At 45.5% G+C, this 24,941-nt stretch overlaps 2 protein-coding genes across 12 annotated transcripts in view; one reads left to right on the plus strand and one right to left on the minus strand.

Moving 5' to 3' along the window:
• Window positions 1-15,882, minus strand: part of EMSY (EMSY transcriptional repressor, BRCA2 interacting) — a 37,614-nt gene extending 21,732 nt beyond the window's left edge. For 8 of the 11 annotated variants that reach the window (XM_050332471.1, XM_050332474.1, XM_050332469.1 and 5 more), the window contains exons 1-7: window positions 15,763-15,882; window positions 14,738-14,846; window positions 11,434-11,533; window positions 10,903-10,977; window positions 8,805-8,980; window positions 7,380-7,532; window positions 3,771-4,030 (exon numbers count right to left, since the gene is read on the minus strand). In XM_050332471.1, the coding sequence (XP_050188428.1) occupies window positions 3,771-4,030; window positions 7,380-7,532; window positions 8,805-8,980; window positions 10,903-10,977; window positions 11,434-11,533; window positions 14,738-14,807 (834 nt within the window). In that variant the 5' untranslated portion in view covers window positions 14,808-14,846; window positions 15,763-15,882. Of the gene's footprint in view, window positions 1-3,770; window positions 4,031-7,379; window positions 7,533-8,804; window positions 8,981-10,902; window positions 10,978-11,433; window positions 11,534-14,732; window positions 14,847-15,762 lie in introns of those variants that run through there. The other 3 variants (XM_050332475.1, XM_050332472.1, XM_050332476.1) reach the window with 2 other exon arrangements.
• A 2,863-nt stretch (window positions 15,883-18,745) lies between these two features.
• On the plus strand, window positions 18,746-24,618 carry THAP12 (THAP domain containing 12). Its single transcript, XM_050333700.1, has 5 exons — window positions 18,746-18,945; window positions 19,967-20,087; window positions 21,000-21,107; window positions 21,461-21,497; window positions 21,751-24,618. The coding sequence occupies exons 1-5, from the start codon at window positions 18,857-18,859 to the stop codon at window positions 23,697-23,699; spliced, it is 2,304 nt and encodes a 767-aa protein (XP_050189657.1). The 5' UTR covers window positions 18,746-18,856; the 3' UTR covers window positions 23,700-24,618.
• The last annotated feature ends 323 nt before the right edge of the window (window positions 24,619-24,941 follow it).

A 24,941-nucleotide genomic window follows, 5' to 3' on the forward strand; every position in this document is an offset into this window, starting at 1 on the left:
AATCCAGAGAATTCATGGCAAGACTGGAAGATGTCTGTCCTTAAGCAACTGACCAAGAAAATTAAGCCTTTATTATTATTTGTTATTGACTATGGGGACAGTTTACATAAAGGAAACTCCTTTTATTCTACCTATATGCACCTTCTTGTACTTACACAGTTAAAATAGAAAAAAAAGAACAGAAATATAACATATCTTCAGTTTCCCATGCAAGAATATTGAGAAATTATTTTAATAATGCAATTGTCCCAATAAAAATTTAGTTTATTAAAACTCTGAAAATATAAACTTATTAATGATTCCATGTAACAAAAGCAGACAGAAAAAAACACTACAGGAGGAGCAAAGAAACTTGGGTCAGCTCACACACAAGCTACCTAACTGCTACCCAAGGACTACTAAAACCTTGCCTGATAAAGAAATAATATGATAATGGCTCCAAAAATACACTTAAGCAAAAGACTGAGCAGTGAGAGATCAAGAGTTTATAATTTGTTTAAAGAAAAATGGAGGACAAAAATAAAAGGCAATAACCACATGGATGGAGTAGAAGCAGCAAATTTCCTCACCATGGTTGCCTCTGCCTCTCCTTTCGCCCTTAGTTTTATGGTCTCTGCTCCTTAGCTCAACCTTTCACATCCTGATCTGAGGAAACCCAACCCCACTGTCCCCTGGAGCAGAGCAGGCTGCCCACACCTGAGCAGTGGCTGCAGGACAAGGTTTCCACATTTCCACACTTCCTGCACCTTTCAGTGAGAACATTTCTTTGCATCAGTCTTATTTTTGCCTTCTGCCCAACCCTGATTTAATTAAAACCCCCTTCTCAAATTGCTCTCAGGCCACAACCATTCAGAGGAGCTGAACGTGGCACAGCTTGGTTCTGGTGGAAGAACTACAGGGGAAAAGCTCCTACGATGTGGCTCTGGAGCTTTATCTGTCCCCTAAACTGTCACTTAACACCAGAAACACTTCCCAAGTGTCTGATTTAGGGTCAGCTCCATTCCACCAGGGTAACTAACTTAGGAATACAGTCAAAGGACAACCTGCAGTTACAAAAGGCAGATTGCAGGTTAGTGGGCATATAAACCACAGTGCAACAGGGCAAGTTCAGCATCTCTCCTAAGCACAGATACATAGAATGAATCTGGGCACAATGAAAGTCCTGAAGACCACTGTTCTTCCTTCAAGGACAGAGATAAAACCATCAGTCCAAGACTATCACTTAAAAACCACGTGATTTGCTCATGCAAGGAATAAAGCCTGTAAAGCACTGCAGTTCAGCAATGCCTGCTGTACCGTGACTAAGCAGGTTTGGGTCTCTCTGTGCCATTTCATCTTTCAAAATTAACACATCAGAACAAAGTTGAGTGAGCTTCATGTGTGAAGTGCATCCAGAAAACAAAACTCAGATAATAATGTAAAAGCTCAATCACAACTTTTATACTTCTGAAATACTATTTTCTCACGCATGTTGAAAGGATCAAAAGGATCTCTCATGGCTACCAAAACTGCATCACATGTTTTACAGCAGAGACTGCCTGGCTTTAAACACACACACACACACACAAACACACAATCAAGATGGTTCTTTTTTGTTGTTGATTGTAATTGTTACAGTAAAAACTAATTCCCAACATACACTGAAATTAGTCCTGTCAGCTCTGTTTTGACAGACATCCAAATCTAGTTCCTGAAAAATAAAGGTTCTGACTGCCAGGAACTTCACTAACTGGATTCCTTCTGTGTCCTAGACAGGGAACTTTATTATCAGACAATCCAGAAACCAGAGCTGTGACATTATTAGTTGTTACCACAAATCTGCTTCCAACCTACTAAAATGTCAAAGCAATTCAAAAAGTTGCCATGCAGAGACGAGGAACTTCATTCATATCCAGTAGCTCACACTGAGTTTGGAAATGTGCTGCTGGATATGAGTGAAAAAGTCTGACATTCCACTGAAAACTACGGAAGGGGACTTCTCCCACCAAAACGATCCAGTTACAGGTTTTGGCATATCTAAATCCAACAAAAGAGGGCAGTGTGACACATTCAGATACAAACTCTGCCCTGGTTGCCTCACGAAACAAGCACTGAGTTTCCTGTCACTGCAGATTAGAAGGAGTCAGATAATACTATGCACAGCAAACCCGAAAATTCCCATGTCAGAACAGGCAAAGCCACAACTGCAGCAAACACCAAGAGTTCATTCTTTTGGAGATTTAATACCCTCTGTCTTTAACTACCATGATATCTAACACCCACACTTAATACAACCCTATAGACATTGAAGGCAAAAAAATTCTTTGTGCACAGAAGATGAGCCTAACGAGCAACAGGATGGGTGATGAAGCCCTGTAGTAGCTGTGGATTTGCTGCACTCAGTGCAGGACATTTATTTCATGGTTTATGCTCACTGGTGGATTTCTATAATGTATTCAGAGATGAAATTTGACTAAGGACACTTATAGAACAGTGAATCAAATGAAAGCATCAAAGAGCCCCGGAGTGGAAAAAGGCCAGAGAGCAAGATCTTTATTGCACACTACTTCAGTTAATCTTACTTGGTTTTAAAGTTTCCAAAAATCAGGACATGGGAACCTGCTAATCCAAAGAGAGTCATAAAACAATTAAGACTAATAGAACAAACACCATGTGAAGGTTTGAGCTCAACAGTCAGCCTCTCACAGTTGGAAAAAAATGCTTGTTAGTGCCCAGCCTACCATCAGTCTGTCAGCATCGAGGTCAAATTAACTCCACAGAGACAACCCCCTCCCTGAAGTCTGCCTTAATTAATAACTGTGCCAAGAATGAACTTGGTCTGAGCCATTCTTTTTTTTTTTTTTTTTTTAACATCTTAAGAACAGAAAAACAGACACATCTGAAATGCTTTCTAAAGCATGGGAAAACAGTCATGCCATAGATTAGGCACGTAAAAATCTGAGCCTAGCACAAAACTTCAACAGGGAAAACCCTTCCCACACTGCATTGTGGTGAAAGCTGGGCACATTCAGCTGAAATAATGCAACTGATTTTGACCACTGTTAATGTGGAATGAGAAATGGTATGCTAGTACTGAAAGGAAAATAAAGCCCCCCAGTCTCTGATCAGCTCCAAGAATCTGCTTTATAGAGCCAAGAAAACTAATCTCTAGATTAAAAAGCTTGGCAAGGGAAAGCCCATGCCATCTCTCCTGGAATTCTACTACTGCAAAGAATAATTATAAATAAGGAAAATAGAAATAAGAAAGATTACCTTTGACCAATAGTTGTTACCATCTGAAGGCTGTTCAGTGGCCTATGTGATCCAGTTCTCAGTGGACTAGTGTCCATATCACAAAACCCAACACCACAAAGGGTACTAACTGGCAACCTTGCTGGCAGTCTCACCAGAGAGGCCAAGAATTGAATGAGCATGGAGACTGAATCCCCTCTCATCCCTAGAAGTGGTCCCTTCAGGTCAGGGTTGAGGCACATTGCTGGGGCAGTCTGGGGGAAGCTTGCACTCCCGCTGCCTGTGCTGTACCTGTTCTGTGGATAAAAAGAGGGCTTCAGTCTCCACGGCTGTCAATCCAGGTCCTTTCACACACAGCTGAACTAAAGTCATACAAGAGCTTGGCTTTCTCTTGGTTCGGTTTAAAGAGGGATTACCTTATCCCAAGGGCAATCCTCAAAAACCAGCCAGACAGTTCATAGAAAGGAAGAGTCAAACATCACATCTTACTCACTGACAGAACCAGAATAAAGGAACATTTGGCAGCTTCCCCCACATACCTTCTGTGTTGTGGTGTTGGTTGTCTGCGTCGAGGGCTTCGTGAAGGTTATTTTCACAGGCGACATGTGTGGTGGTAGGGAGTTGGCAATGCTCTGCATTATGTTACTCATCTTGGGGCTGCCACTTACAGGCACTGTGATAGTTTTAGTGACAGGAGTCACTGCCTTCGGGACCTCTTTCAGGAGCACGGGGGAAGAACTGGAGGAATTTGTTCGCCGTCTTTTACGGGGCTTTTCGTCATCATCTGAGCAGCTGACACCTGGAAAAGAAACACTTCTGCTAAATCACACTGCCCCTGTCTGCAGCTTCCTGAAACACTACACACCTCTTGAGTCTGATGCCCTCTTGCAAGTAAGGTAGAAAGAAAGAGAGGGTAAATTACATCTCACGGTCACAACCAATCTGGATCACACTTCAGATGCTCCTAGTCCTTGGCACAGGCCACACTCAGAGTGCCAGGAATCAGAGACAAACCCTCCCAAAAACCCCAGCTGCTCAGTTACTGGGTTACTTCACTCAGGTTGAGAGATTAAAAGAACGTAAGAGCCAGTACAGGGATTTCATTCTGTCTCCAGAAGTTTGACTAATGAGGGGTTAGGGTTGGCATAATGCCAATTTAATGCCAAATTTAAAACTTTTCACTGCATTGGTGGTAGTGGTGGTGGTTTTGTTTGCAGCAACTACAAAGTTTATTTTCCTACAGTCTCCTTGATTTCAGCCTTTGCACCTACTTCCATGCCAAGCTTATCCCTACAGCACCCTTCTCTCTTTTACCTCAGTACAGCATCTTGAGATACTTCCTTCAGTTTAACTATGAGGATTTAACCTCACTTTATCAGCTTTTCCCTTCTTTGGTGCATTTTGTGGAACAGGTATAAAACAGATATAAAACACAGTCATGAAAAACAAAACAAACCCAGGCTCAAAAGAGTTCCTTCTGCCTCACAAGTATCTACTGCACACATATTAAAAAAATCTGCTGCAAAATTCAGCTCAGCAAAGGATAAAAGTGATTAATGGATCTTAAATCCAAATGAAACTTTCCAAAGTAGGCAAGAGGTTCATAATTGGTCTAGATTACAGAAAGACACAATTTAATAACCAAATTCTTACAGCTATTGGGTAGCACTGAAGGCAGTGAGTCTGTAATTTACATTAACCAGTGTCAAACTGTTTAAAAAAATAAACCCAAACAATGAGAGATAAGCTGAAGAGATGCAATCCTCCTTGTGCAGAAGACAACTGAAGATCTTTTCCTACGTGCCTGGGGCTTGAAGACAAAAAGGCCCATCACAGCAAAAAGCAGCCTTGCTGCTGGTAACCTGAGCAAACTGGATTGGCAGTCAACCTCTAATTAGGGTCAAGATCTAATTATGGCCAATCTCTAATTAAAATCACTAAATATTCAGGCATTCAAAATTGAAGATGTAGGAATTAACACGGACAAGAAAGTGCCCAGCAGCACAGTAAGGAACTTCTGAGAAGTGGAATTCTGTGTCAGCAGGAGCCCCAGCTCATCTGCAGGCCCATCCCCAGGGACAACAGCAGTAATCACAGAGGTGGGACCTTGAACTGGAGAAGAGAAGCAAAGGCTTCATTTTAAGCTGGCTCTGAACTCCAGCCCACAGTAGTAGCTGGCTGCAGCAGCACAATGGAACTCTAATCACAACTTACTGCACCAGCTTCGTGGTGATCTCTCTCCATGAAGGAGAGCTTTGGTTACATGACTTCAGGGTTTATTGCGGACAGGCTTTTAAGTATTACTGTGAGTGCACTATGCAGACTTACAACTGTGAGTGCCCCAATCACACTGAACATGTGCAGAAGTTTCAGAACCTCACAATCCATTTGAATCCACAAGCAGCTGGAATGTTAGGACACAGCTGTTGTTTTGGTGGGGCACCAAGAAATACAGAAGAGAGAACTATTTGTTTGTGGCCCTCACCCACAAAAAAACCCTCAAAAACCCAACAACCAACCAACCAACAAAGAAGTAAGAAAGTAAGATTAAACTAGCAGAGCATTATTTTATGTTAAGCACAGTTCATTTCATCTCCTGTTTTCACTGCTGGGGTTCTGCAAGAACGTTTTCCTTTCATGCCATATTAGAAATTGCTTTTGTACAAAGTTTTGCACAGGCCTTCAGCTCAAAGGTAACCCAGCTCCACTGTAAGTCACACCTGACAGGCGAGGAAGCAGAGGCAGGGAGAGGTCAATGGCTCAGTGAGGCTCTGGCCAGGGAGAGGGAACACCACACACCAGTGCCAAAGGCAGGACTGTCACTCACGCCTGCCGAATTTGCTCCTGAGCAGCTTTGTGAAAATTAATGTGACTGATGTAGCTCTGACAGACACAGGATTTCTCAAAAACAAAACATCAACAAAATGAAGCACACAAAGTGGGGGGGAAATGAAATCTAGGGACAGATAGAATAAAAATGATCATCCCTCTATCACGTGTCTAGACTGGTTTGATGTAATAATTCAGTAGAGGTCTACATTAAAATTTTAAGATGTTAAGAACATTCTCCCCTGAATCTTTAAACTGAAGCCAAGTGATTAGTACATAAATCAGAAAAACCTTAATGCAGTGGGTTCCTTGGGCTGACACAGTCACTAAGGATGGTGGTCTGCAAGTAACAACATAGTTATGTACAGTGTGACATTTCTGACTGGCTAGCAGCTGATACAAATGTATACATTGAGCAAAAAGACTAAAATAATTTAAAAAATATTAAAGATAACCACAGCAAGCATAAAAATACTACTTATAACCTTCACTGTTAAACTTTCTTTGTCATTTTGATAGACACCAAACAAGGACTGAAGGAAACATTTTAATTATTAGTAAAATAAAACTACCTACAATGAGGGCATACATATGAGGCTGCACTCTGTTTTTACAACTAGCTGATTTATTAGCCAAACAAAGAAGGGGAAACACACAACACAAAAAAAGACTGTTTCTATTTCCAAATTTAAATACATGAAGATGGGAATGTGGTGGGAATTCCTATGAAGCTTTCACAGCTGCCCAGGAAGGAAAGTCCCACTAAGACTGACTTCCAAATCAATCACAAAATGACCAGACATAGTCAATATGTAAGCACATAAATGCCTGGCAAATTGTATTCTAAAAAAAAAAAAGAAAAAAAAAAAGAAAAAAAAAGGTCTGTATGAACTGTGAAAGTGGAAAGGAGGGACCTTCTCTAACTCAAGTACGTGAATACTCTGCATTACTTAAGCAGAATGAAGAGGGAAGTCCTCTGCAGAAACAACCAGCAAAGCCACCTTAAAGACAAGTTCTCAACAAGATGGATTAGAAATCCACTGATATACAGCAATTTCTATATTTTATTTTCAAAACACTTTCCCCTCTTGTTGTCCCTGCAGCATTACTGCTCCCTGCAGCACTTTGCTGCGAGCGGATTTACCCTGAACAGGATTTCTCTGAAAAAGGGAAGCAATAAATTCACTCTTTAGCCTAAACGAAGGCATAAAGGCCTTCAAAGACTTGCCCAAAATCAGAGTGTTTAACTCAGCCTGTCCTTCAGCCCCCAGACCGTCCCTTTCCTTCCCTTTGGTTAAGCAGGTACTGGGATCACTTACTTTTGACGTACACAGTACTTCCACTTGGCAAGACGACTACACTGGAGGCTGGGCTGGCAGGTCTGGGGGACTTCACTGTTGCTACACTGCCACTTGGAACTGGGGTGGATGTTGGGGTTGAAGTGGTACTTGTGTAGGAATAGCAAACCACCACTGAAGAGGAGAAAAGACACCTTCCATATAACTGAAGTGCAGAATCCCATTATTCTATCACTATGTTAACAACTGAAATGGAAGCCAAAGACTCATTGGGTCATTACCCCCATTTTTGCCTCTGTAGTCCTGGTACTGTGGAATGCTCCCAAGCTTGAGCTAAGCATGGCCACGGAGTTCTTCAAAGACAATACAGAAATCTAACCTCCCTCCTCCTCCCACCCCCAGAAATCCGTGCTGCCAACGTGAGGTTTTTTGGTATTAATCTGATGTTTTACTTCATAATTTGTTCTTTTTCATATTAGCATTAATTCCATGCTTTGATCTTTTCGCTTTTCTGTAAATGACCATATCCAGACTTGTGCCGTTGCCTGTCCTCAACAGTACACCAGTAGAAAAAAACCAAAATATTCCTTCAGTAATGGAGACTGATTTTGTTAATCAGCTTTTTTAAACCATTGCTTATATGTAATAATACAATGATCCAGTTTCTCACAAACCCAGGATAAAACAGTCTGTTTCAAATGTTCAAGTGTTACGCGTGTTCCAGTTGCATAAAGCACAGTTCAAGCCTGTGCAGCCAAGCCAGCTGGAATGTGTACTACCATTATTTCAAAGGCATAGGGAAAGCAGAAAGCAACCTTTTAACTTGTTACCTTAGTATTTTTGATCTGAAAAAAACCCAAAAAAAACAAAAACAAAACCCAATATATTCTTGACTTCCAGCAAAACCTTCTTACATTCTTAAAACAAAGTGTTCTGAAGAGTCTTTGATCACCTACAGAACTTCACCAAATCTTAAGTCACTGGTACAGGCTTTTTAAAGCTTACAGAGCTGAAGAAGTTAATCAGTGAATGTTCCCCCCATTTCCTGACAAATTGGGATATTTTGTCTCTCAGTTGCTAGCGTGCTCACCAACACAAAGTTGCCAGATTTATGCTGCAGATACCGGAAAGGTATCTTTAAAAAAAGGGGAGTTTTATATTTCTGTGAATAATGTTTAATAAGAAAGATTTGGGATTTTTTTTTTTCATAGAACCATAGAATCAGAAGGGTTTGGGCTGGAAGGAACTTTAAGGCTCATCCAGTTCCACCCCCTGCCATGGGCAGGGATACCTTCCACTACCCCAGGTTACTCCAAGCCCTGTCCAAGCCTGGTTTTGCAATAACACCTTTGATATCTAACACCTAAAACCCAAGACACCAATTTTTGCTGTGACATTATTTTTAGACTTCCCCCCGGTTGCAGCAGGGTCCCCTGTGTCCCTCACCTTCCTTGTTCCCAGTCTCTGCAGGCACTGGGAGGGAGGAGTTGTGCTGGACGGCGGCGTTGGCCACGGCGTTGGCGGTGACGGTGAAGGCCGTCTGCGGTACCAGCCGCGGCATCAGCGGCACCAGGCGGCGGCCCTCTATGGACCACTCGGAGGAGCTGTTTGGTCCAGACATGCTGAACAGAAATGCACATCCTGTAAGTATCTGAACAGTTTCTAAACGCTCAGGGTTCTTATTTAAGTACTTTTTTATCTCCCCCCAACAGTGAAAGTCTAAAAGGCAGCTTAGGACATACTCCAGCACTGACGTTCAACTTTCTTCATTTCATGAGGGCCCTTCTCTTTCTCATCTGGTACAGAAAATCCCCCATATTAAATTGAAGAGTTGATTCTTCTCTTACTTTTTTGTTTTACAGAGCCCTTCAGGGCTCAGAAGTGTGTGGGTATCACACTCAAACCCCCCTTACTAGGTTTGCTACTATTTAGGTAGAGTTGGTATCCTCTGCTTCTGGATGACAACAATACCTAGAAACCCAACAGATTTCATAAAAGACTCCAGAAATGGATTACGTTGTAGGGAAAACCCCTCAGCTTCTAATGCAAATCTTGTTTAGCCTTAACAGAAGAGTTTGAGACTTATTAAAGTAGTCCCAAACAAGGCAACAGAACATGAAATTATTTAAATAAACCCTGAGCATCTTCCTAAGCAGAAACTTGTGTCCTGCTATAACTTGCTGTAACCTTAGTACTTACACACAAACTAGAATGTTTGATAAAAATGCTGGTTTTACCTAGGTGGAGAAGTGTTTCTGTTTATGACTATTTTACATGTCATTTGTCAAATCAGCAAAACCAAAATGGCAAATTGTTTTCCAATGTTCTTAAGCAAATCAACCCATTTAATGTATTAATATATTCTGAAGAACAACTTCTCACATGAAATATTGCAAGCAAGTTGCAGCAAAAGCTACTACAAATTAGTTTGTAGAACACAGAATCTGCTCTGTTGTTAAATCTTGATATGCTTCAGCATTCTTCATACATATTCATACAGTACAAAAAGAGCTTCATGAGCTGAGGTAAAAATACATTTTAAAAACAAAAAATACAGAGTACAAACATTCCATATAGTAAAGCTAGCAAAGTCAGCCTTCCTAATGAGTTGGAGAATTATAGAAATCAAATACTGTATTACCAACCATCACTCACAAGGAATTACCACAGGAAAGATAAAGAGATGCAGCACTTCACAACTGCACCTTGTCTGGATTATAACACCTCACTGAAGTGCAACACCTCAGGGCAAACTATGCGTGATCTGTAAAATGCTAAGACCAGAACTACTAACTTAAAAAGAAAACATGATTCAAGAAAATAATCCTGATTTGACAACTACAAGCTTATTTTTCATTATTTTTTCCCCTTTCTTAAAGATACAAAGGTACATGAACACTTGTTCTCTGGCTCCTCTGCGCCTCTCAGCAGCAGTGACAGCACACCAAGGAGGAACCAGCCCAGCTGGTGCCAGTGCAGCAGCTGCACCGTCACAGGATGGGGACACTGATGGCACCAACTGCATGCTGCAGTCTTTTCTACTCTGACCATTTCTCCCCTCTGTGTTGATAACATTGCTTGCTTTCCACTCATCTCTTCCACCTCTTTCCCCTCCCTTTGTCTTTTCTATGTAGTTAAGTGCCTCTTAACATAACCTTTCCAAACAGATTAAAATAAAACTAAAGGCAAATCAAAAAGTAATAAAGCAAATGTGTTTATCCTGCTTAGGAACTTCTCCGTTTTCTCAATTCTCTGTTTCTTTCAGTCTCTCTTACAGAAAGCTTTTCATGCCACCAGACTCTTTCTTATATTGTACTTGTGCAGTGCATGGGATGGTCTGGGATCCAAAATGTAACCATACTAAAGAACTGTTTCTAGGTCCTTGATGCAGACCTGATACAGTAATTCTTGCACCCACACACTGCTTTAACTACTGCTCTTTAAACCACCATCAATCTTCAAAGTTCCATCATTCAATTAAGGCATAATGGGTTTTTCCAAAGGGTACTTCTGGAAGTCAGGGCAGGAACGCCCTGTAACTCACTTGTGTGCGATGGTGGTCAGCCGCTCATCATTCACAGCCCTCCGAACCTCGGCACGGTGTCGCTCCGTGGAAATGCTGTTAAAAACCAGCCATTTATTTCAGTCAGGGGGAGACACGAACATTTATCTAAAAACTCCAGCTGAAATTAAACTTATGATTAATCTACCTCAGGGAACGGGCATTTACGTTTAAGAGATTGTCACTTAACTTCTGCTGTCACGGGGAGAAAGAGTGAACTGTATTATTATTCCAAAACATTACTGAAGAATAAAAAGAACATTACTGTTCACGGGGTATCCCTGCAAAACAGCCAGAATCCAAGCTCCTAATGAGAGCAATACATTTAAAAGGATATGGCAGAAAAATCCACACAGAACATGCAGCCTTGAGGCATCACGGGCTCCAAGACCTTGGAGTCCTACCTTGACAGGAGCCCAAGCCAGCACTTGAGCTGGCTGTAGTCCTCTAAAACTCCCACAAAGCACCAAAGAAAACAGGCCGTGGCTCTAATTTTAAAAAGGTCAGGGTTACCTAAGCACTTTGGAGAGTTCTCCAAGAAGATCCTTCTTCTCCTTCGTAAGGTCCCCCTGTGCACGTAAGGCACTGATGACACCTGCATATGCCTCCAGTTCTGAGGGAAGAGAGCAAAGGGTATTTCTATTTAATGCTCACAGCACAGGGAAAAAAACTACACACTATTTTCCTTATTACTGACAGTATTCTATTAATTTTCAAAATCATTAAGAGGAACATGTCTTTCAATTATGTAGTGCTTTTCAAAAGAGATTGATGATTTAGAACTCTCTCAGTCAATTACTTTGCAGCACAAAGCATTTCTATGAAACAACTGTCTCATCACAGAGGATTATCTAAATAAAAATTATTTATTATTATAAACCCAAGTGAATATGTCAAGCTCTCTCTGAGCTGACAGTTTAGGCAAAAGCTTGAAGAAACCGTCCCCCAGTTTGGAAAGTAGCTCAGAATTCTCTAGGAGTAGGAAAAGGAAATCTTTTAACAGGTATCATTATTAAGAATTCCATGGAAAAGCTTGGCCTGGAGAAGAAATACACTATTAAAAGAGCAACTGGATTTTTGGTAATGCCTTTCCTTAATTAGCACGGAGAACATCAGCTCCAGTTTGTTAAATGTGATCATCATAATCTTTTATGCCCATTTACTTGATATGTGCAACTGCTTGAACCTGAAAAGAATACAATACACTGAATTAAACCTGCTCTCAAAAGAAATAATCCAGCTCTTCTGAAACTTAGATCCATCATAAAGATGAACTCACAAAAAGACAACTCTGATTTACAGGAAATCTGTAATTCCAGGTGATTGTGATGTCATGCCATTGGTGTTTTAAAAAATACAATAGTAAAAGGTTAACCAAAACCAGGAATAAAAGGTGCAGGCCAACACCTCACACCTCTGAAGTTTGCTTCAAAAGAAAAGACTGATGCTATTCTGAAGAGCTTTCAGTTCAGGATTCCAAAGAGCTAATTTACAAATCAAATCAGGGAATTGTGCTGAAAAGAAGTCCTGCTCTCCTGTCCTGCTTAAGCAGACAGAACACAAAGCAGAGTCACTCTGGTTAACTATGCAGCCTGCACAGGGACACTGAGTGACCTACAGAAGCATTTACAGCTTCAGTCATAAAACATTTGCTAATTAATGCAATGGTTATTACTAATATCAACATTTATTTAGACAAGCACATTACAATATTTAAGATACTAATGATTTTCCTCTGTTAACAACTTAAAGTAATTCTCAGCCACAACCATATAATTATTTAGCAAGGATAGACTTTTTTTTCTCTCTGCATTATAAATAGAGATCCTCTGTGCTAGAGCTTTAAAAATACACATTCTGGTCTCTTGGAAGGTAGTGAAGATTACAGAAAGCTGTAACCAGCTTGTGTCTGTGCAGCAATCACTAACTGGGGCGCTCTCTTTCCAACACAGAACACATCAAAACCCAGCCAAAACGGGCTTCACAAAGAAATATCATTATTTCCAGTGGGAGGTGCTACCATCACCCTGCTCAGTGATAACCAGGAGCAGCACCGGGTACTGCACACCTAGGGATGTGTCCCAGCCTCACCTACTTGACTCCTGCTGAACCATCAGCCGAGTGGGATGTTGTGCTGAGAGCTGGGGAGGCAGGGCTCTGGAAAGCAGATGGATATTGCTGGATGTGAGGGTCAGAGAGCTGCTGCTCCCTTCCCTGCAGCCTGTTTGCAGAGAGAGCTGCTCTGCTCTGCCTCAGCCCTGCCCCGCTGGCAGGGCCCCCTCCTGGGGACACGGTTCGTGCCAGCAGAACAGAAAAAAAAAAAAGGGATTCTTTTTTTCATCTTTTCCCCTTCCTGTCAGCCCAGGTTATGTCAGTGAGGGAGGTGTAGCTGCAGCCCTGCTTGGCTCAGCTGCACAGCAGAGCTGTGCCAGCACACCCAGCAGCTCGGGGGGAGGGTTTTTCCGCGCTCCCGGCCAGCGCAGCTACGTTCACAAAATTCAGGAGCACAGATCCGGCCCAAAGCCTTTGGCACCCTGTACTTGCTCCTAGTTTTTTGTCCTTCCAGAGCCTTGTTTGAGGCTCAGAGCTGTCACCCTAAGAGATGCCCATCCTACTGCAGGGTTGGGTCCAACATCTGTGCCACCCTTTCAACAGAACACACGTCCCACATTCCCAACAAATGAAATTAAATGGGCAGAGGGAGGGAAAATAAACTCTCAGCTCTCAAAACATAAAGTGGACGGCTTCATAACGTATAGGAACCTTGGCACAGTTAGGAAATATGGCACCTCATCTCTGAGCATTCAAGCAAAATGAGAACAAGAAAAGCTGTCACTTGACGGTCACAGGAAGTCAGAGGGAGCTCAGTTTTCTTCCTGACATCATCTCCAACATCATGGTCTTTAGAATAAAGTCTGAAAATAAATCTAAGACTTTTTTTCTTCCCTTCTAGTATTATGCATCATTTAACTGGCTAGAAATCCCCTTAGTAAAATAAACTCAGCCCCAAGAACTCAAAACCAACTCTTCTGGATCAGATCAAAGGTCTAATAAAGGATTCTCTCTACTGGGGCAGCCAAAAGTAGATGCCTGAGGAAGGAGGAAATGTTTTTATTACTTTACAAAATAGAAAATCATCTCTCCTTATACACACAGACCCACGAGGGCAGAGCACAAACCATCTCCCAGTACCCACGTCTTGGGCAGGGGGCTCAGACACTGAGCTGCACTTGAAACAACACAAAGAGTTCCTGTGGCTATGGCAGCTGAGCCAGGACATGATTCTCCCCCTGCCCTGACAACATGTGCCACTGCAGATCACAAACCAGCACCATTTCTTTTCCCCCCTGTTTGAAGTGTTCACAGTATTAACTTTAATACTGGAACCCAGTCCTACAGTGCCAGTTAAGCCAGGGTTCCACAATATATTTTTTTGGGTACCAAAAGGTGTCTAAACACAGAACTGGGGGAAGGGGGGGAAAACAAAACAAAACAAGCCCAAAGACTCTCCTCACAGAGCATCTCATACCACGGTAACAGTGATAAAAAAACCCCAGCAGTGCAACACTGCAGCCAGGACATCCACAAAAGATTGGACCAAACCAAAACCATCCTCCTCCATTCACTCTGCTGGGGCTGAGAGCATCCACCGAACCTCATTTTAACATTCTGAGCCAGGGCTGTCAAACCAACGACACGTGGAAGATGCAGGACATTACTTGCAAGTTGCCTGTAGATATATTATTCCAAGGAAGCAACAAGCAGGCAAATCTCAGAAGGGCAAACATACAGACCCACAAATCGCATCTTACTGTACCCAGTTTGCGGAGGACCCTCTTGCACTCATCCCTGCTGAGGTCCAGCAGGGTCGGCCACACCACAGGCATCCTTCCCTCGCGGCAGTGCTCCCACACAGCTCAGCCTCGCTGGAAAAGGAATAGAAACGCTGTGAGACCAAGTCCATAAGACATCGATTTCCCAAGCCGATGAACGCGGACTCCTCTCAGCCTGCTCCTGACTCCAGGACACGCTCGCTCCCGTCCTCGCTCCCTCCTTTGCAGCGGCCCGCAGGAATCCGGCGGTTTCCCAAGGGTACGGATTTCCTACACTGGCTCGCTCAGATCATCGCCCGAGCCTTTTTACCGAATTCCCCTCCTCCTTCTCGAGGCTTTTGCCCGCCGGGAAGCGCCGCTCTCGGGATCGCCGCTCAGCCTCCTCCCTCTCATTATGCACAAGCGCCTATTGCGGGAACTCTCCCAGCGCGCCGCACGCTCCTTCCCCGGGGAACGCATTTTGCACCAGCCCATCACACGGCAGCACGGCAAAAGCACCGTGAAAATCCGCTTTCCACGCACCAACACCAGCCCCTTCCCCCTCTCCAAAACAGCCACCCAGCGCCGGGAGCGCCTCCCAGTCCCGGAGCACCACGGACCGGGGGCGGCGGGGCGGGAGCGCCTCCCACTGCACCGGGACGAACACAGGAAAAAGAGGAGCCGGGGGCTCGGCACGGTGGGGGTGGCACCGGGAACAAAAGCCCGGGCGCCTCCGAGCGCGGGGCTGGACGGACGGACGGGTGGGCGGACGGACGGACGGAGGGTCGGTCTCCCACCAGGGCGCCTCCCGGGCACACCCCGCCCGCCCTCCGCGGCCCCTGGGCGCTGTGCCCGGCCGGGCTCGGGGGAAGCACGCGGGGAGGGAGGAAGGGGGAGCGGGCGCTGCTGCCAGCGCCGGGCGCGGACGGGGAGCTGCCCCGGGCTCGGGGGGGGCGGCGGGTCCGCGCCGTCCAGGGGAGCGCAGCTGCCCGCGCCCCCGCGGCGGAGCCCTGCGGGGCGGGGGCCTCACCTGTCCGGCCGTGCCCGGCTCATGGGCGGCGCGGCGAAGGCCGGACCGCTCGGTCCCGCTCGGTCCCGCTCCGCGCCCGGGGCCGCGCTCGGGTTTGTTTGGCGACGGCGGCGCTTCCCCGAGCCAAGATGGCGCAGCGGCGCGCTGCGCATGCGGGCTCGCCGCTGGGCACGCCGGGAGTTGTAGTCTCCCCCCGCTCCGCGACGGTAAGGAGATGGCAGCAGCGGGTGCCAAGATGGCGCCGGGATGGCGCGGGGCGCGTGCGCGGCGACGCCGAGCACGCCGGGAGCTGTAGTTCTCTCGGTGTCTCATGGAGGGGTGCCGACTGTCCCGCCATGGCCCCGGCGGGCGGCTACGGGCACCGGGAGCGGACAAAACACCGCGCGCGTCCTCTGCGCGGACTGGGAAATGTGGGGAATTGACATCCCACCGCCGCTCCTGGAGCGAAAGCCCGGGCGGCTCTTGGTCGCTTCCAGCTTCCTGAGTTGAAAGCGGTGCCGGCGGCGGCGCGCGGGGCTGCGGCGAACCGCGTGTGAGCCAACAACAAAGGGAACAGACCCCGCGGCTCCGGCCCCGCCACCGGCACGGCCCCTCACAGCCATCAGCGCTTGCTTTCCTGCGCATTTCCACGAAAAAAAAAAAAACCCAAACAGTAAACTGTATCTGTTTAAAAGCCCTCAGGCCGGAGTAGAAATACAAAATAAACTGCCTCTGGAATGCAGCTGGAAAGCAACGGCACCCGATTCGTGGCTGCACAAAATCATTGCAGTGAGGAAGTATATATATATATATATATATAAAATAAAATCCCATCCATGAAAGTGCCTGCAAGAAACGGCTGGAAAATTCCCTCCCCCGGCCCCCCCGGGCTGGGCTCTCCTGTTGTTCCTACAGCGCGGTAAATCTCGAGAGGTCGGTCGGTGACTCGAGATGTCCTTCCGACGCGAGCATCTCTCTTTAACTTCATTCTGTTGCCCTCACACCACTCCTAAATTCCCTCTTCCTCGTTACTCTCCCGTCCCAGAGCAGGAGCCTCAGCGATGTTTGGGCGCTGGCGCCTTGCCAGAGGAGCCTTTTACATGCAACCTTGTCAGACAGAGATTGTCACCCAGGCCTATTTGCATTTAAATCCACACAGATATTTCAGCTGCTTTCACAAGAGATAGCTTTGTGTCGCCAGTCAATAGATACTTCCTTCCCTCTATTATAATACATATTATATTCAACAAACAAATCTATTTTACAAATCCCAACAGCTTCTCAGCTCAAAGTATCTAAATTCAGCAAGGCTCAAAAAGGCATCAAAATGCCACTGTGTATCCAGTTGAGCATCCACTTAAATACTTTGCTACACCGAGGCAAAATCTCGATTATGTAACCTCGGATAATGACAAAAATCCCTTCCCTGGGTCATTCTGCAGCGTATCAGGGGAATTAAAGCTGGAACCCTCTGCAATCTGGGGAGGCAGAGGCAAACCTCCACCCTCTGTGGTGTGCTGTGTTGGCAAGGAACACATAAACCTGGTAGGAAGGAAGCAAAGCCACTCCTTGGGATAGGAAGCCTCAGAATAAGGGGAAATATCAACATTATCACTCCTCTGAGCCACTTCAGCCCTTATCTGTGGCCTCACTACAAATCCTGGGTATCTCTGACAAACTGCTGCCACTCAAAGAACATGTCCCAGACCAGCAACTGGCAGAATTCAGCCCCTCTGGGACTTGATATGCCTGGGACTTTAGGGCAGCTGGCATTTTCTCTCTCTGAAGTTGCACTTTTAACCCACCAACAGACTGTCTGTTGCTTTTAAGCCCAAATCAACTCCTCAGCAAATTCCTTGCTCCCGATTTTGACCAGTTGTTTTCACAAGGCCTGGTGTGCTATAGGTGCTGGGGGAAAGAGAGAATATTAAGAAATTAGAAATATAAATAATCCTGATATAAAAACCAGAAATTACATTGGTCCTGGGACACCTTGCAAGTGAAAGTTCACTTAAACTTACAGTGCTGTGGCAGGGTGAAAACAGCAATGGGAAAGCATTTGCAAAGCAGAGAGGCTGATATTGCTGTCACTGAGCAGTTCCCAGTGAAGCTTCGGACAAAAGTTCCCGTGCTTGAGGATTTCAACACTGGGGATTAATTAGCAAAGGCTTGAGCAGACAAATGAAGACAACCTGGGGTGGGGCAAGCAAAAAAGGGAAAGAAAAGATGGCTCAGACCCTCTCACTCTTAACCCCATCATGGTGATGTGACTGTTTCAGAGTGAAACCTGATGGAAAACCCACGGAAACCATCATTCTTTGAATCGGAACCCTAAAAAGATCCAATCGAAATTGGGAAAATGGAACGGGAATTGGGTCTGATAAACTCTTAATGTTGCTGTAGATGTTGTTAACTTTAATTTGCAGAAAGTGAACCCTGAGGGAGGAGCTGGGATACAAAGACAAAAAGTGGCTCTGTGGGGTTAACCCGGTGTCTATTTAGTTCTGACACACGAGTTATCCCAACAACGGGGCCGTGAGGCTTGCAAGGGAATGCCACAGTGAGAACAGCCAGGAGAGCCTCTCAGACCTCAAATATTCTCTCGGGAGCAAACGTTTAGCAGAGGGAAACGCGCAGGAGTGCACCGCCACACCTCAGCAGGGCGACCGGAGGATAAAGGCACCCTGACCCGCAACCTGGGAGGAGACAGGCAGCTCGCACCCAGACGCACACAGAGCGGGTTGTTTTGCACTACATTTTCAGCATTATTACACCGCGGGTTTATTTTTACACCGTTTATCGTTATTACACCGCGTATTTTCAGTGTTATTACGGACGGCAATAGCAATGGAACGCTACAACAACCGCCCGCCCTCAGCCCACACCGCCTGGCACTCCCAGCCGCCTCTCCGCGCATGCGCCAGAGGCCCGGCGGCGGCGGCGGCCCGGCGAGCGCAGGCGCGGGCGCGGCGCGGTGCCCCGGGCGCGGGGCAGTGTGGGAAGGAGGCGGCCCCGGCGCGGCGCTGACTCCTCCGGGCCGCTCACAGCACTGTGGAGCCGCCGCGGCCCCTCCGGCCCGCCCGCCCCGCGCGCCTTTAAAGGGGCAGCGCCCGCCATGCCGAACTTCTGCGCCGCGCCCAACTGCACCCGCAAGAGCACCCAGTCCGACCTGGCCTTCTTCCGCTTCCCGCGGGACCCGGCCAGGTGAGCCCGCGGCGGGGGCCGCGGAGCGCCCGGCTCTGCCCTCGGCCCGGCCGGGCGGCACCACGGCGGGCAGGCGCCTACATCCCTCCCTTCCTCCCTCCCTCCCTCCGCCCTTCTCCCTCCCGCTCACCGCCGTGCCGGTGCCCGCAGCCCGGCTCTGCCCGCGGCCGCGCTCGCTCTGCCGCCCGCGGGGCTGCGGCAGCGGGCGGGCCCCGCGCCGGGCGGGGCGGGGCGGGGCGGAGAGCTCCGGGAACGGGAACGGTCCGGGGATGGAGAGCTCCGGGAACGGGAACGGTCCTGGGATGGAGAGCTCCGGGAACGGGAACGGTCCGGGGATGGAGAGCTCCGGGAACGGGAACGGTCCGGGGATGGAGAGCTCTGGGAACGGGAGCCGTCCTGGGATGGAGAGCTCCGGCAGAGGGAACGGTCCGGGGATGGAGAGCTCCGGCAGTGGGAATAGGAGCGGTCCTGGGATGGAGAGCTCTGGGAACGGGAACGGTCCGGGGATGGAGAGCTCTGGGAACGGGAACGGTCCGGGGCGGAGAGCTCGGGAACGGGAACGGGAACGGTCCGGGGATGGAGAGCTCCGGCAGAGGGAACGGGAACGGTCCAGGGATGGAGAGCTCCGGCAGTGGGAACGGGAGCGGTCCTGGGGATGGAGAGCTCCAGGAGAGCCGGGAACGGGAATGGTGCTCATCCCGGGGATGGAGAGCTCCGAGAGAGCCGGGAATGGTGCTGGTCCCGGGGGTGGAGAGCTGCGGGAGGGCTGGGGATGGGAATGTTTGATTTAACTTGGTGCTCACAGTTTTGGAAGGTGCACAGGCGTAGGGCAGTACCAGTTACCTCTTTTCTAACATTAGGTGCTTAAGGCTGACTTTTTTGTGATTTAGACGTGATATTTGCTTGCTTCCTTCCTTAAAGCTGCTTAACTTGAAATTTTAAAACCACCTGCAAAGTGTGGTTTGAAACTGGAAGGGATTTTGTTTTATCTTAAGACTCTAATTCTTTTGCTCACATGCAGGTGCCAGAGATGGGTAGAGAACTGTCGAAGGGCAGACTTAGAAGACAAAACTCCAGATCAGCTCAACAAACATTACAGACTGTGTGCTAAACATTTTGAGACTTCTATGATATGCAGAAGTGTGAGTGAAAACAAGCATTTATTTATTGCGTCTTGCAAAACGCAGTGTTTTTCATCAGAATGTCCTGCCTTTTAATCTTTGAGCTCCTGGGTAATTGATCACTGGAAAAATTAATTTCTTGGTGTTAATGCTGTCATGGTCTGGGACACCACGCAGGCCCCCAGCTGTGGGCACAAAGGGTAAAGTAGAAATGAGCAGCTAGGGGAGAGAGAAACAGCTGCTCCTGCTGGTTTAAGGGTTTTTGGAACACTGGCCTTCACTGCAGTTCTTTCCTCATGACCATCTACAAGTCTTTTCTTCCTTCTGCTCTATTCACAGATACATTTCCCTTTGATATAATCTTTCACAGTAGTGTTTTGTAGAATTCACAGCTCTACTTAAAGAAGCAATTGAACATTTTCACAATGAAAATGTTTAGTAGGTTGTGTCTAGAATTGTGAAATAAGTGATAAAACCCAACACACAATAGTTAACAAAATGCTTCCTTTCTGATGCATAAATGTCTTTTTATCCAGAATGTTGATTTTTAATTTTTTTTTTTATCACAATATTGCAGTAAAGTAAAATTATTGCATCCAGGGTCTTTGATGTGAAGATAATGGGGAGAAAAAAAGTATTTGTGGTTTGGGTTTGAATTTCTTTAGTATCTGTCTTCTCATTTTCAGTGTTCTCTTGATATCCCCAGAGTGTGAATTGCATAGCACAGCTTTCCCTTTGGTAGCATCAGGAAGTGAAAACACTATAAAACAAACAAAACAAAAAAAAAAAAAAAAAAAAAAAAAAAAAAAGAGAGAGAAAAGGAGGAGGGAAAAAAAGGGCACAGTATGTGAAATTTTGGTGGTTTTTTTTTTTGTGCACACAGAGTGAGAATTTCTATAAAATTCCCTAATCTAAGTCTCTGTTTGCTTCCAGAGCCCCTACAGAACGGTTCTACGGGATAATGCTGTGCCAACCATATTTGATCTTACGAGTCACCTGAACAAACCCCACAGCAGGTACAGGAAAAGGATAAAAGAGCTGGTAAGTTTTTAATGTAAAATTATTGCTGCAGTATTAAAAGAAAATAAAAAAGGGCAAGTAAGTTGTAAAAAGAGAAACTGTGAAAAGAGAGTCTATAAATTTTGAAGAAACTTCTAATATAAGCATAGGAACCTTAGCAGTAGTTACAGACTATTTTCATGTAGTTAGCAGATACAGGTAATGGCAGCAAAACACTGCCTGAAGAAACCTCCTTGTCTTAGACTTTCTAGCACTTTCTGGTAAATATTATCTGGTCTCATCTACAATATTGATATCTGATCTTGATGTGTTAATAGTTAAGATCCTGTGCAGGACATTGTCACCAATATAAGCTCTTTGTGTTTTTTTTTAAGAGTGAAGATGAAATAAGAACACTGAAGCAGCAAAAGAGTAAGTGGGCAAAATAATTGAGATATTAAAAACTTTATTTACTAAAGCTGACAAGGTTATGCAGGACACATAACTATTAGTTTGTACATGTCAGGAGGATAATGGAGTTCAAACTCTTTCCAAAGGACTCATTCACTTTTAAAGTGGAAACATTCTCCTCTGGCCTCTGGTAACTTAAAGGTAATGGGTTTAGTAAGGGGGAAGCAAATGCTGTCTCTTGTTCTGGACACTGACAGTATTTCTCATTTTGCAGTTGATGAAGCTTTTGAACAGCAACAGGGAACTCAAGAATGCAACGAAAGCAATGCCCAAAATGCTGTCTCAGAGGAAGGAGGGCAAGGACAGGAAGAAGAGGCTGTTCCCTTGACACTGGAGGAGAGAGAAAACAAGGATTACCTTAAATCACTGTTTGAAATCTTGATCCTAATGGGGAAACAAAATATCCCTTTGGATGGCCATACTGTTGATGAGCTTCCAGAAGGTATTTTTGCCTCAGACAACTTTCAGGCTCTGCTGGAATACAGGATAAATGGTGGTGATGAGGTTCTGAGGAAGCGATTTGAGATGACTGCGGTCAATGTCGAGTACTGTTCGAAAACCCAGCAGAAACAAATGCTTGAGATCTGTGAGAACTGTGTCAGAGAGGAGACACTGAGGGAGGTCAGAGACTCTCACTTCTTCTCCATTGTCACGGATGACGTAGTAGACATAGCAGGAGAGGAGCATTTGCCAGTGTTGGTGAGGTTTGTGGATGATTCTCACAACCTGAGAGAAGAATTCATAGGGTTTTTGCCGTACGAGGCTGATCCCGAAATGTTGGCCGTTAAATTCCACGCAACTATTACTGAGAAGTGGGGTCTAAACATGGAGTACTGTCGGGGTCAAGCCTACATTGTCTCCAGTGGGTTTGCTTCTAAAATGAAAGTGGTGGCTACAAGACTCTTGGAGAAGTATCCCCAGGCTGTGTATACGCTGTGTTCCTCGTGTGCCTTAAATGTCTGGCTGGCAAAATCTGTTCCCGTGGTGGGTGTTTCCATTGCACTGGGAACAATGGAAGAAGTTTGCCGTCTCTTTAACCAGTCTCCACAATTACTGGTAGAACTGGACAACACCATTTCTGCTCTCTTTCAGGACAATGAGGAGAAGGGCAACGAGCTGAAGCAGATCTGCCGCTCCCAGTGGACAGGCAGGCACGATACCTTTGAGGTGCTGGTGGACCTCATGCAGGCCCTGGTGCTGTGCTTGGATGCCGTGAGCAGTGACACGACTGTCAGGTGGAACAACTTCATTGCTGGCCGAGCGTTTGTGCTGTCCAGTGCGCTGACAGACTTTGACTTCATTGTCACCATTGTAATTATGAAAAACCTTCTGTCTTTCACAAGAGCGTTCGGGAGAAACCTCCAAGGGCAGACATCAGATGTGTTCTTTGCAGCTGGCAGCTTAACAGCGGTGTTGCACTCCCTGAATGAGGTGATGGAGCACATTGAAGTTTACCATGAATTTTGGTTCGAGGAAGCAACAAATTTGGCTACAAAACTGGATGTACAGATTAAGCTCCCGGGAAAATTCCGCCGGGCACAACAGGGGGACTTTGACCCCGATATAACGTCAGAAAACTACTACAAAGAAATCCTGAGTGTCCCCACATTAGAGCATATTATTCAAGAGCTAAAAGATATATTCTCAGAACAACATCTGAAAGCTCTAAAGTGTCTATCTTTAGTGCCCTCAGTCATGGGGCAGCTCAAATTCAACACGTCGGAGGAGCACCACGCCGACATGTTCAAAAATGACTTGCCTAATCCAGACACGCTGTCTGCTGAGCTGCACTGCTGGAGAATCAAGTGGAAGCACAGAGGGAAAGACATTGAACTTCCAGCTACTATTTACGAAGCACTTCACTTGCCTGACATAAAGTTTTTCCCCAATGTTTATGCACTGCTTAAGGTCTTGTGCATACTTCCACTGATGAAGGTGGAGAATGAAAAATACGGCATAGGACGGAAGCGCCTAAAGGCCTACCTGAAAAACACCTTGACAGAGCACAGGTCCAGCAACCTGGCCTTGCTGAACATAAACTTTGACATAAAACACGACTTAGATTTGATGGTGGACACCTACATTAAACTCTATCCAGATAAAGTAGAATTTCACCAAGACGGTATTCCCCCCAACAGTTCTGAAGTAACAGAAAATGCTTAATTTTTTAAGCTCTAACCAATCTGTTGAAACAGCTTGTTCTTAATTTAAGTTTCAAAGCTGGGGAAAAAAAAATGTGAAATATTAAAAACATCACTGCAATTGTGTTTCCATTTTAGGCCTCGGACTAAAGAAACTGTGGTCAGTGACCTAGATTATGTGTTGTTAGTCCGCACTAAATGTGTTTGGCAAACAAAATCAAGCCTGAAAATAAGCCCATGCTCTTGGCAGAGGGGCTTCCTACACCTGACTGACTTACCCAGGTGCTCCTTTACTTCATTGCATCTTGGGAAAGGTACTTTATGATTGTAGGTCTGATGGGGCTGTTACATACTCACTGATGAATTAGGATAAGGAAAAAAAAACCCAAAAGGTTCAAAGGAGTATAATCCATTTCAGTTCCGTTACTTAGGATTTTATTCTTTTTTGAAAACTTTTCTTTTCGAAGGGGTCTTTGGTGTGTATTTAAGTGGCATTTGGGAGGGTGGCTCAGGTGTTGCACGAGCCCCGGGCGGGGCGGTTCTGGTGTGAGTGAATGTCGGTGACACAGGGGTACCTTTAGGGTTTCCTTGGCGGAGTCGTCCTCTTTAATCCCTCAGTGACTGTTTACATTCCTTTGTGTGAGACACAGACCGTTCATTTCTTTAGGCTTTTAACAGGCATGGCAGGAGTATTGGAATTCCTAAGAGACACTAAAAACCGTATTCCACAAACATCTACATCTGTTTGCTCCCTCCTGACTCTGACACAGGCCCATGCATCCTGTTGTATGTTTATTTGTAAACTCGCCCAGGAAAGATTAAAATAAGGGTTTGTCGTTGTCTAGAAGTAAGATTGAAAATATTTGCTGTTATTTTTGGCAAGAATGAAACATTTTTGTACAGTTTATTGCAATTTAAAATAAAATGTGAATTGCTTTGTATGTAGTATTGAATTTCTCAGTAGAGCTGTGCCTCTAGGAATGTGTGTTCTTCTGTAAAGGTGCCTTTGAGTTTTGGCAGGGTTTTTTCTCTATTGTTTTTGCAGTTCTAGTGAGCAGCACTGTCTGAAGACACAGGTAACTGGGGTAGCACTGCTGATCTGCATGTTCTGCTGAAGGTTTTGTGAAGTTTTTTGAGATAGCATTAATTACTGTGCTTTTACTGATGCAAGTTCTGTCAGTCAGGCAGAAGGAGGTGAAATATGAAATGGCTGGAAGGTAAGAGATTTGCAGCTATCCTGATGCATGCCAATTTTATAACTTAT

This window comes from Myiozetetes cayanensis, unplaced genomic scaffold, assembly GCF_022539395.1.
Source record: "Myiozetetes cayanensis isolate MyiCay16 unplaced genomic scaffold, myiCay2020 scf5-8, whole genome shotgun sequence".
Taxonomy (NCBI): Eukaryota; Metazoa; Chordata; class Aves; order Passeriformes; family Tyrannidae; genus Myiozetetes; species Myiozetetes cayanensis.